The 11,976-nt window shown below is 61.8% G+C and overlaps 1 protein-coding gene across 5 annotated transcripts in view; it reads right to left on the bottom strand.

The window, feature by feature from the left end:
• Positions 1-1,475: 1,475 nt before the first annotated feature.
• Positions 1,476-11,976, bottom strand: part of SLC9A3 (solute carrier family 9 member A3) — a 46,325-nt gene continuing 35,824 nt past the window's right edge. For 3 of the 5 annotated variants that reach the window (XM_045443411.1, XM_045443448.1, XM_045443443.1), the window contains 7 exons: positions 10,986-11,115; positions 8,788-8,903; positions 8,014-8,143; positions 7,618-7,794; positions 7,306-7,378; positions 6,614-6,727; positions 1,476-4,435 (listed from right to left, as the gene is read on the bottom strand). In XM_045443411.1, the coding sequence (XP_045299367.1) occupies positions 4,062-4,435; positions 6,614-6,727; positions 7,306-7,378; positions 7,618-7,794; positions 8,014-8,143; positions 8,788-8,903; positions 10,986-11,115 (1,114 nt within the window). In that variant the 3' untranslated portion in view covers positions 1,476-4,061. Of the gene's footprint in view, positions 4,436-6,046; positions 6,295-6,613; positions 6,728-7,305; positions 7,379-7,617; positions 7,795-8,013; positions 8,144-8,787; positions 8,904-10,985; positions 11,116-11,976 lie in introns of those variants that run through there. The other 2 variants (XM_045443422.1, XM_045443433.1) reach the window with 2 other exon arrangements.

The following is an 11,976-nucleotide window of genomic DNA, read 5'->3' as shown; positions in this document are numbered from 1 at the left end:
AGGTGGGGCCCTGACGGACATGGGTGGGGTCAGGTGGCGTCCCTCCAAGTCCCGGAGCACCGGACGCTGCAGAGGCCAGAGGACTCCCCCATGGGACTGGACGAGCGAGGCCCTGCCCACACCTGGATTTCGTGGTTATAAGGCAACACGTCTGTAGTATTACGGCGGTTCTAGAACCCACACTCCTTGAGACCATCCTGTCAGGTTTGAGACAGCTGTGAATTTACAATAAGAGCTTAGATTCTTCTTATAAAAAAAGTATCTACGGACTCAGCATTGGTGTGCCACTTTCTTTTATAATAAACATCTAAAATTTTAACTATTAAAAGATGTGTTTGTGCCACAAGACTTCAAGGATGACCTGGGGGTGTGAGATCCACCTGGGGTGGGGGGGCTCCACCTGGTGGGGGGCGAGGCAGGGGCCACCTGGGGGGGTGAGATCCACCTGGGAGGGGCTCTACCTGGGGGGGGTGAGGTAGGATCCACCTGGGAGGGTGAGATCCACCTGGGAGGGCCTCCACCTGGTGGAGGGGGAGGCAGGATCCGCCTGGGGGGGGCTCCACCTGGTGGGGGGCGAGGCAGGGGCCACCTGGGGGGGTGAGATCCACCTGGGAGGGCCTCCACCTAGTGGAGGGGGAGGCAGGATCTGCCTGGGAGGGGCTCCACCTGGTGGAAGGGGAGGCAGGATCCACCTGGGAGGGCTCCACCTGGTGGGGGGTGAGGCAGGAGCCACCTGGGGGGGGGGGCTTCACCTGGTAGGAGGGGGAGGCAGGAGCCACCTGGGAGGGTGAGATCCACCTGGGAGGGGCTCCACCTGGTGGGGGGAGGCAGGAGCCACCTGGGTGGGTGAGAGCCACCTGGGGGGATGAGATCCACCGGGGAGGGGCTCCACCTGGTGGGGGGCGAGGCAGGAGCCACCTGGGGGGGTGAGATCCACCTGGGGGGGCGGGGACAGGATTCCCCAGGACATTCAGGGACAGGTGCACAGCTCCATCTCATGGGTCTCCCTGCACTTCTGCCGCCGCCGCCAGCCTCATGATGACCTTTCAGAGACCCTCCTTGCCTCCAGGCTCTGGACCCTGCTGTCCCTGCTCACCTCTTTTCAGCCCTGGGCCACCCCTCTTCTTTAATGTCTCAGGTGCTTCCTCCCCCAACTCTGGCTGGGTGGGTACTGTTCTGCCCTTTCTGGGCACCTGCCCCGTGTGCAGTGACGAGTGTGAGTAAGCAAGTGAGCGGTGGTGTCTCCTCGTCTCTGGGAAGAACCAGTTCTCAGAGGCCTGGGTGGGCCAGAGTTCGCGTTGTCCAACAACCTCCTTGCACCAGCCAGAGGGGCTGCCTCTGACTCACGGGCACGCACCCGCACGCAACTGTGTCGACGTTCATTTTAGTGCCAGAGCAGTGTTTGCCTGCAGAAACTGCTCCTTAAATTCTCCTCGATATGATTTCTCATTTATAAACAAAGTTTGTGCCCAAAGTGCCTTGAAACATTTTTAATAGACTTGATCATGCAGGCTTGACAGGGTCTGTGATGGGGCCCCTGCCCAACACGTCCGGGGCAGCGCTCGCTGTAAGGCACATCGTTCTGTGATCAGGGTTACACAAAATTTGACTTAATTTACATTCACAAAATTAACATAGACAATTTTCACCACTCCTAATTAACGTACATTTCCAGCTTCAAAGAAATTCTTTAAATCTCCTTTCACAATAGAAGACCACTAGTACACGGAATAGAAGCACTGTAACCAAATTATTTTCAAGAAAATACAGAGGTGAGAAATAGCGACTCCTACAGTCATGTTCCTTCGTCTACCATAAAGTAGGCCAAGGTTCAGTATTAAATAAATAGGAATTCTTTTCCAATAAAAAATTTTACAACAGTTTTCCTAAGGAAATACATTCATAAGACTTTGTTTACATTCTGTTTTGCAATGACAAGGGCAGCTAGGATTCTCATTTATGAAATGTATCCACAGCACGAGGGTTTACAACACCGTGTCCACAGAGGAGACAGCAGACCTCTCTCGAGCGCTGCCGCGTGAGATTCTGCCGGGGAGGTTTCCGACCCGGAACTTCGGTTCCCTTATGGATGTGGTTGGCCCTGTGCAGTTCAACAAACTGCCCGCCCACCACAGAAAACCACAGAAAACACCAGCCCACAGCTGAGCCATGAGACATTTGTCAAACAGATGCATCACCAGGCGGTTTACTGTCTCTGGTGTTGAGTGGGGTGCCCCTGAGTCGCTTTCCCTGACTCAGCCTCTGGCTCCGCAGCTGGGAATCGGATCCGGGTCCAGCGGTCCAGGTGAGTTGTTAAGGCAGCTAGAGATGCCGGACCAGCTGGGCTGTGGCCCCTGGGGCCCCAGTGCGCCAGGACCCATCCTGCTCTAGACGAACTCTCCGAGGGGCGTGGACAGAGCGTGTGCCTTCCTGGGGATGTGATCGATGGCTGTGGCTGAGCAGTGAGGCTGGGCCGGGAGCAGTCTGTTGGGCTCGCTAACGGGCAGATAATGGGTGAATTTCGTGCTCACAGGGTTGGTCAAAGTGGTCGCACAGCGTAGGGAAAGCGAGCGCCATCCTGTCTGTGTGATTTACGGAACGCAGATCTCGATGGGCTTTGTGTCGGTGAAGGGATGCTACGGGGACTCCTCCTGGTTTTTCTCAACACAAAGCCACGAACAGCAGGTTCTATACAGACTTTCTCCATCAGGGACTCCGTGTGCACTACTGCAACACTACAAACTGCTGGCAGACCTGGCCCGTGGTGGTTGTGAGAATCTACAGCATGAGGACTCGGTCGCAGAACAGCACAGCCTCCTTTCCCGAACAGGCTGAGCCCGGCCCCTTTAGAAAAGCTTCGAGGAGAGTCCTGAGGCCCCTGAGGTCCTTAAACGCCTCTTTCTCATACAAAACCCTGTCTGAGGAACAGGCAAGGGCACAGGAGGCCCCCCACCTTCCGGCTCCCTGTGGCAGACTCCTCAACCCTACGCTCCCGACCACTCCCCCCAAGGACGGCCAGACAGTGGTCTCCCTCCCTCCCTCCCTCCCTCCAAGGACTGGACAGCGGCGGGGGTCGGGGGAGGAGGGACTCTGTCCAAGGCCATGTCCCTGAGACCCTGGAAGGGGTGGAGGGGGTCTGTGCCACAGCACCCTCAGGGCAGGCCCAGGGATCCTGTGAAGGTCTGGGCCCCATTAAGCGGCCGCGAAGGCCCCGTTCTCCTTGGCAGGAGCTGGGCGAGCCCACGTGGCCACTGCAACTTGTAACTCAGCGGGGGCGTCTCGCAGGGTCAGGTGGGCCAGCTCAGGCCAGAGACCAGGTGTGTGGGGGTGGGGGTGGGGCCACACCTGGAGCCCAGGGGCTGCCACACTGACACCTGGGCCAGGGCCAGACGGGTCGCAGCACAAAAAGGAGAAGCCAACAAAAGATGTTTCTGCAATCGTACCTACAGTCCTAAGGTGACAGGTAGTTCAAAGATCTGGTAAGTGGACATTAAGACATCACACAGGGCCTAGGCTGCCCACATCCCCAACCCCTGCAAATTGCTCCTGGAACCAGGGCCCCTGGTCTCCCTGGGGGTGAGAGCCCTGCCTGGGCCCCGAATCACGGGCTGGCATCAGGACGGGCAAATCCCACTTTGTCTGGGTCTCAGTTTCCCTGGCAGTGCTGATGAGAGAATGGACACAAAGTGGCAAGAACTCAAACACAGAGGCAGGCTTCTGGGGGCGCAGGGCCCTTCCGGACTCGGGGGTGAGGGTGGAAACGGTAACTCGCGAGCGCCAGGTCAGTTCACAACCAGGGCAGGTGGGCACAAGGACCCACAACAGAGTCTCCTGGCAAGGGCGCCAGCCCAGACCTCCCAGAAGCTGGAGGAGGCCCTGCCCGGGTCCGGGTCCACTTCTAGCCCGCGGGGGCCTCTCTGCAGGTGGCTCCGAGGAATTCCCAGGGCCAGGCCTCGGGGGCACATCTGGTCCCCTGGGACCCATTCTAGCCCACAGAGTCCGGCTGGCGGCCCTATCCCAGCACCTAGACTCCGGATGCGGGAGACCTTAGGGCGGGGCCGTCACAGCGGCGTCTCCTCCTGCTCCAGCGCGTGCGGCGGCGCGTGGCACGAAGGCGGCAGGGACGAGAGCTTGAGCAGCGCGGGGCGGCGGCGCGCGCGCGGCCGCTGGAACGAGCGCCGGCTGTGCACGCGGCGCGCCGCCGCCGAGCGCGCGTGCGCGCCCGGCAGTCCACGGCGCTCCGGCCCCGCCCCCGGCTCGCGGTCGGGGGGCGCTGTGGGCGGGGCCTCGGCGGGCGGGGCCTCGGCGGGCGGGCCCTCGGCGGGAGGGGCGGGGCTCGGGGCGTGCGGCCACTGGGACCGCGCGGGGAGCGGGGGCTTCTCGGCGGCGGGAGGGGACGAGCGTCCGGTCAGCGGCACGTCGGAGCCCGTGTCACCTGCGGGAGGAGACGGCGTGAGCGCAGAGGGCACCTGGCAGGGGCCCTCGGGGAGGAACGGGGGCACGGGGTGGGGAGGGGAGACCCGGGAGGCTGCGCCGGGCGGGTTTCCCGCCCCATCCCAGACCGTCAGGCCTTCGGCACAAACTGCGGGTAGGGGGCCATCGCCAACCCTCCAAGTTGACTGCTGGCGCTCCCACACCTGGAGGCTGCCACGTCCCCTCAACGGGCACGTGAAATCACAGGGACCCTCCAGCCCACGCCGTGGAACCTTCCCTCTAATCTTCCAGGATGGCTGTGCAGCCAGGAGGGTCCCCAACAGACCCAGCCCGACCCCCACCCCCACTACCTGAGAGGTTCCGGGGCACTTTCAGGCCACGCCCTGGCTGTGTAGCCAGCACGGTCCACAGTGACAGGGTCGGCTGAGGACCTGACCCTGCAGCCCCTCGGCAGGTGCCTGTTCTGCAGGAAGGTGCTCAGTGTAAAGCCCACCCCAGACACAGCTACCCTGCCCAGGAAGTGGTCCTAGCCACGTGGCTTCTCCGGACACCGGTGTCCTGCTCCAGGGACAAGCAGGGCTCAAGGAAGAGAGAGGGGAAGGTTAGGAGGTTCAGAGGCAGAAGCCAGGAAAAAGCAGGGACTCTGCCCACGTGGCCTCTCCCACAAGCTCACTTGGAGTCCCCAGTGGCATACGGCCCTGAAGATATCTCAGCTTGTGCGTAAAGCAAATACTGCACCAGGCAGGGATTTGCTAGAACACTCTACAGTGAGGGGTGGACTGCCGCTCCCCCGCCAGACTGGTAGATGCCCCTGTCCACGTGTCCACAGGAGACAGAAACAGGACTTTCCTGCCCTCCTGAGTGAGAGCCCCTCGGGTACCAGCTCCTGTTTCCTGTCTCCTCCCAGGTGGCCACCAGACACCAGAAGGAAATGTGGAATGAGCCCGAACCCTGCAGAGGGGCTGAATCCCCTTCCCTGTGGACAGGAGAGCGAGGACAGCACCTTCTAGGCACCCGGCAAGGAAGCCGGAACACCTGCACTTAGCTGCACCTGCCTACCACCCTTGCCTTGCCCCCTCACGCCTCGTCTTCACCCCTGCCCCTGCCTTCTCTGCCCTCCTCTCCCGGGAGAGCTGCTGGTCTGGTCGGTGTGCTCACCGGCTGTGTGGCCGGCCCCTCCGCTGCCTGTGCCCTTTCCCTGAGTTCTTGAGATGCTGAAGGGGGCCTGTTGCTCTCCTCCACTCACTTCTGTCGCATGGGCTTTAAGCAAAGCCCTGGGGCCTTTAGGGACAAAAGTGTGTTCCCCTTCCCACGCGACCCCCGCCCCGCCTCCCCTCCCCCCCCCCCCCCCCCCAATGCTTCGGCCCCTCTGAGATCATGACTTAGATTCGTGGGCTGAGCACATGGGTTAAAGAGATCTTGAAACAGCTCTGGATCCTGACATCTCAGTTGGAGGAGCTGAGACTCAGACGATCTCCTAAGAAACATGCAGCTGGAAAAGAGGCTTAGAAGGAGGAAGAAAGCTTCTGGAGAGTCTGCAGACGTTCAGGTTCAGAGCAAGAGAGGCGGCCGGCTGAGGGAGGAAAGAGCAGGCGTCAGGGGGGGGGAGGAGTTACATGTGCGTGGACTCGGGGAGGGTCGTGCGGGGCTGCTCCTCGGGGGTGTCGGCCTGCAGAAAGGAGTCCACGGACTTGCTGCTGAGGCGGAAGGGTGCCAGGCGGTGGAAGTTGCCCGGCGAGCAGGGGATCTGCACACGGGCCCTCTGGGAGGGCACCACAGTCTCCCCTGGCGACAGCCAGGGTGGCACCCTGGAGAGGGCGCTCGGGTCCTCATCCGGGGAGAACACGGGGTTGTCAATCCCTAGGAGAAAGGGCAGCAGCCGGTCAGCTCCCCGGGTGAAGCTGGGGCAGCAGGGAGGGGGGGTGCCACCCTGGGGTCACACACCAGCGCGTCCTGCAGCCAGCACCTGGAAGGTTACCCGGAAGGCCTCGGGTTCTATGCTCTGCGTCCCATGCCGTCCCTCTACACGTGGCAGGCAGGGCCAGTGCCGGCTCCCTTCTCTGGAGCAGAGAACCCGCCTGCCACGCACACCCTACATGGGCCCAGAAGTCCCTGTCCAGTGACCAGTGATCATGCTCACTTCTGGGACCTGAGGAGGGCCAGCCCGCCTGCCCCTCACCTGAGGGGGAGTCTGTCGCCGTGGTGTCCTGTGTGACGTTTGCCAGGAACTCGATCCCTCCACCCATTTCAGCACCGTAGTCCGGGGCCTCCTCTGGGTCTGAAAGTTCCAAATCTGGTGGCAAGGGAAGGCAGCGTGAGGGAAGTGGGCTGGGTGCACAGACGCCCCCATTTAGTGCCCTTGACTGACACCCTGGCCAGCTTGCAGAGTGCCCCAAGAGTTGTCATTAGCCACCTCCTCTGGGTAGCTTGCTGGGTGGCAGTGCCCAGGTGGCCAAGCCAGCACAGGGCTGTACAAAGCAAAACCACACCAGGAGGTTTTCCCTCCTACACAGGGGCCGCGGTGAGTGCCACCCCTCTGCCCCGGCCCCTCCTCCCCAGCCAGCCTGGCCTTTTGGAGGACGGAGCACCCTGGAGAAGGGGGCCTACTCGGGGTGGGGGGGGGGCACTGACTTCTTGTGGCTACAACATGAGCGGAGACTGGGACAGGGGATGTGGAGCCCACCTGAAGGGCGCCGCCCAGCGGAGTGGCTGGGGCCCTAACAGCAGCTCCTTACCCGAGGCAGGACAGGCAGGACCCTGCGGGCAGGGAAGGGTCCCCCTGGCAGGACGGTGCTCCGTATACCTCTCCCGCCCCATCACACGCCCCTGCGTCCCCGCTGGTGAGCGCTCTGCTGTGGCCCCAGCCAGTACCTTTCTCCTTAATGGCGAAATTGTGCACGGGGCTCTCCATGGGCAGTTTCCCATTGGGAATGCTGCTATTTCTCTGAGAAACAAAAGGAAAACTGTTAGCAGGTGTGGGCGCAGCGACACCAGGACCCTGACTGCCCCAGCCGTTCTGGGGCGAGGCCCCGCTGGGGCCGCCTGGAGCCGTCCAGGGCCACTCCTGCTCTGTGAGGGGGCTACAGAGGTGAGTGGTGCAGAGTCTCTGCCCAGGCTTGTCCCTGGGGGATGCCCTGGTGTGAGCCCACGGTCCCTCTGCCAACCCGTGCCCGCCGCCCTCACCCGCTTCTGGGCACGTTCCCTCTTGTACAGCTTCGCTGCCTTCTTGTTCTGATTGATCCCAAGCTTGGCCGACTTGAAGGATTCCAGGCGCTTCCGCATGGTCCTGTGGAAGATCTCCTTGTCCTGCTTCTCGTCCTCGTTGGGAGTTAGCTCGTGCCGACTGTAGAGATGCTTGTACTGGGGGAGGGGCAGCCGGGCGGTCACAGTGGGGACACCTTGCATGGCTGGGTCCCCTCTGCAAAGCCAGCCAGACAGAACTGGGGACGTGAGGGCCCAGGCTGAGCCCCCCACCCCCCCCCACCTCCTGCCAGCCGTCTGGGCCTGAGTGTTCTCTGCACTCAGGACAAGGACCCCCGTGCCAGGGTGAGGCCCCCACCCCGGGCTCGGCACACCCACCTCCTGCCGGGGCTTGTACAGGTACTGCTGCAGCGTGTGGTGAGTGGCCATGTCCTCTGTGTCACGGATGCTCCTCCTTCTCTGCTCCAGGGACTGCATATCCAGGCACACGGCACTGACGTTCTCCCTCCTACACGGGGGTCACAGTGATCGCCCGCCCTTCCGGCCCCTCACCCCATAAGCCCGGACACCTCCAGCCTCCTGGAAGGCCTGTCCTGGGAGTCTTCTCCCTCAGGGTTTCAGCCAGACCCCAAGAGGACTCCCCACCCCCCCCCCCGGGGCTCCCTGACCCCCTGACTCAGCCCAGCCCAGCACCTGCACGCCAGCTGACGAAGCCCCAGCCAAGCAGCACAGCCCAGCACAGGAGGGAGGTCCTAAGTCCAGGACCAGTGTGGGGGCGACCAGGGATGGGGCTTCGGCCCCAAACCTCTGCCCTGCCGGCTCCCTCTTCTCTTAGTCTCACACCAGGGAAGACACTAACCTTACTGCAAGTGTATCTGTGCAGGGGAAACTCGTGGCACCCGTGTCCACACCCTGCGCTCCTCTCTGCGCCCCTCCCTGGGGTCCAAGGCACACCCCGTTTACACTCTCAGGTGCCTCAAGATGCCCACTGGCCATGTGTGCCCAGAGGGGCCCTGCTGCCTGTGACTAGGAGAGCCTGGGAAGTGCAGGTCAGGGGAGATCCCCGCCCACGGCAGCCTCCAGGGTCGTGGCGGGAGGTGCCCAGGTGAGGGGTGGCTTCTGGAAGAAGCCCGTGTAAATGTGGGCACGTACAGGAGATAGGAGACAGAGGCCTCCACAGTTGAGGGCCGCGGTGTGCTGAAGTCCACGTTGACCATGTTGTCAGTGCTGGGGGAGCGGATGAAGGCCAGGGACCCACGGCGTTCTCCCTGCGGGGAGGAGGCAGACTGTGCCAGCCCACACCGTGGAGTGCCTGGAGGCCAGACAACCACCAGCCTCTGGAGAGCTCAGGCCGCAGGTAAGGCCTCGCTTGAGCCGAGTGGTTGGTGGCTGGTGGCATGAAAAACTAAAGACAGAAGCAAGTGTGAAGAACCCAGCCCCTCAGCGGGCACGGCGCACCAGGGAACGCCGCGGCTCCCCACAGGACTGGGGATGTGTCCCTTGTCCCCACTGGGGGTCCCAACCAGCTGCCCTCAGTTACCCCAGAAGGGAACCCCCAGGCCTCTGTCCAGAATTGAATCAGATCAAAACTACGTACAGCAGAGCCCTACATGAATGAAGGTCAAAAACAGCCGCTCTCCTTGGGTGGGAGTGTGGGGCCATGTGCCAAGGGGGCCACAGAGAGAAAGCAAGGGCCCCTTAGGGGAGGGCATGGGGCTGCGAGGGCACCAGAGTGAGGGGCTGACGTGGCCGTGCAGGAGACTCAGAGGCACAGCCCAGGAGGACACATCACCCCTGCTGTGACCTGAGCCGGCAGAGCCAGGCCTGACCAGGGAGGAGCCCACGTCACGGGCCAGGGGCACTCAGTGTGCTGGGCAGCAGGGGCCCTGGCAGCAGCCTGCACATCCCACGTGGGGGCTGGGGGCCTTGGAGTGTCCAAGGGACATAGGACTTGGCCAGCAGAGAGGGACAGTCCCTCCTGCCAGTCCCACCAGGCTCTAGGCCACGAAGGCCTCTGCAGTCCCACCAGGCAGAGGTTCGTGCTCTTAACTTTCCCAGCCCAGGGTCAGAGGTGCAGACAGATGATGGCCTTGTCCCTGCTGGTGCCTGGAGCTTCTGGGCTGGGATTTCGGGGGGACCAAGGTCGGCACTAGCCCAGTGGGCGGTGTAGAGGCCCTTCCTTTTCCTCATCTCCCTGTGTCCCTGCCCCTCTCTGCCTTGTGGTGACCCCAGGCTGTGCTGGGGTGTCAGGCTATATGTTTGGGGTGGACAAGCCCACTGCAGGAGTCACTTTCCGCTCTGAAGGGACAGGTGCTTCCAGGGCTCTGGCTGTGCCCTCCGTGTCCGTGGGGCTTGCCAAGGTGGCCCCGTCCCTCCAGATGAACATGCGGACCCCTAGCTCACCAGGCTCTGTGTAGGCCTGAGCTGATGAGATGCCCGTGCCCTCGGGGCCTAAGGGCCATGTGTGCAGACACACACGGGGCAAAGGCAGCTGGGTGATCAATGCGATGGCCAAGAGACGGTCACACGTGTGCACTGAGAAGCCAGGAAGCACTGCCTGGGGAGGGGGCGCGGGAGGAGTGGGATTTGACCTGAGCCCTGCCATGACTCAGTCACTTGGACACATCCTGTACTGACCAAGTGGCTGTGAGTTGGCACAGGGCATGTGGCATCAGAAACAGCAAGATCCAGAGCGTCGCCGTGCAGCAGGGCTAGTCCCTAACCCCCCACGTGCTCCCGAGCCCGCTCATTTTCCCCACACCCTGGACGCACCCACCAGCCACTAGTCGGTGGGGAGCTTTCTCTGGCCCATCAGCCTCAGGGACACGGGAGCGGAAGGCAGGGGTTCTGTGGGTGCAGGAGGGTCCTGCTTACCTGCAGGGCCGGGGGATGTGGAGGCCACCTCAGAACCACAGCCTGTTACCAGGCATGGCCCACGTTGACCCCACAGGACTCGAGACCTCCTTGCTGCATTCCCCTTGTGCGCATGCGCGTACGTGGATGAGCGCGTGGAGGCATGTGTGCACGTGCATGTCTGTGTGCATCGTGTGGGGGTGGGGGGAGTCACGACTCCATGATGCCCTACCTGGCCTCAGACCTCGGACCTACCAGGCGTCCTGCAGGGAGCTGTAGGAGAGGGCTCTGTGCCCCAGCTCCCACAGCCATTCTCAGGGCTTTGTGCCGTGCACGTGTCAACCCCTGCACGGGGCTGCCTGGGCCTCAGGGTGCAGACAGACGTGAATGTGAGGTGCAGGCCCGCTGCCCTAGACCCCGTGGCTGGCCACATCCCATGTCTGCGTGTTGTTTTAGCCCCCAACCCAACAAAGAGAACAGACAGAATGTTCTGGTACCTCAGCCACATAGCTAATGGCATCTTTCAAGTTGAGTTCGTGGAAAACATTCAGAATCCGATCTCGTGACTTCTGTGCCGACCTTCTCATAAGGATTTTGCTAAGGAATTTCCTATCGAAATTGGACCACCTGGGGAGTCAAATCAACACAGATGTTAACACTTGGGAGGATGGTGGGACCCTGGCGGCATGTGGGGGGCAGGGAGCAGCGGGCCCCCTCTCCCACTCCCAGACCTGTAATGGACGTGGTCTCCCAGGAGCTGAGACCCGGGAGATTCCCGCCCCTCCCCTCCGAAATTTATTTACGGTAACAACCTTGAGGGTGAGATTTAAAATAAGAAGAATAACCCTCAGGGGCTCTATTTCCCCATCAGTGTTCTTCCTGTCAGAAGGTAGAATTCTGAACTCTGTTCTCTCATTTGATACAATATTGCAACGTTTTCCACCTGACGGTTACCTAACACTCTGGAAAGGGTAGGGCAGGCTGAGGACAGGGCCCTGGGGCCCTGGCTACAGTGAGAGGGACATATTTTACCTGCAGAGGGACTGGCTGGAGCAGGAGGAACCTCTGAGCTCCCACACTTAGAACCAGGCTGGCCAGAAGGAGGCTTTAAATCCAGCACAATTAGAATACTGGCCAGTGGTCGGGGCAGAAGAGGATGTGGCCAGGCCAAAATTGCAGAGGAACATCTAGCTGAGGTCCAGTGGGCCTTGAGCTAGACATTGAGGGGGAGGGGTTGCCCGAGGAGGAGAGGTCTGGGGGGGGGGGAGTCCCAAGGGGAGGGCGCTGCAGGAGGAGGGGTCCTGGGGGAGAGGGATCCCAGAGGGAGAGGGGTTTCAGGGGGAGGAGGAGTCCTAGGGCAGTCGGGGGTCAGGGGGCGGGGGTTCCTGGGAAACAGGAGTCCCAGGAGAAGGGGGTCTCAGACAATTTGGCAAGTATCCTTGTTCTTCAGTCAGCCAGTGCTTTGTGAGGTTGGTTTATGGGGAATGT

This window comes from Leopardus geoffroyi, chromosome A1 (assembly GCF_018350155.1).
Source record: "Leopardus geoffroyi isolate Oge1 chromosome A1, O.geoffroyi_Oge1_pat1.0, whole genome shotgun sequence".
Lineage (NCBI taxonomy): Eukaryota > Metazoa > Chordata > Mammalia > Carnivora > Felidae > Leopardus > Leopardus geoffroyi.
This window is presented reverse-complemented; position numbering and strand designations above follow the sequence as displayed.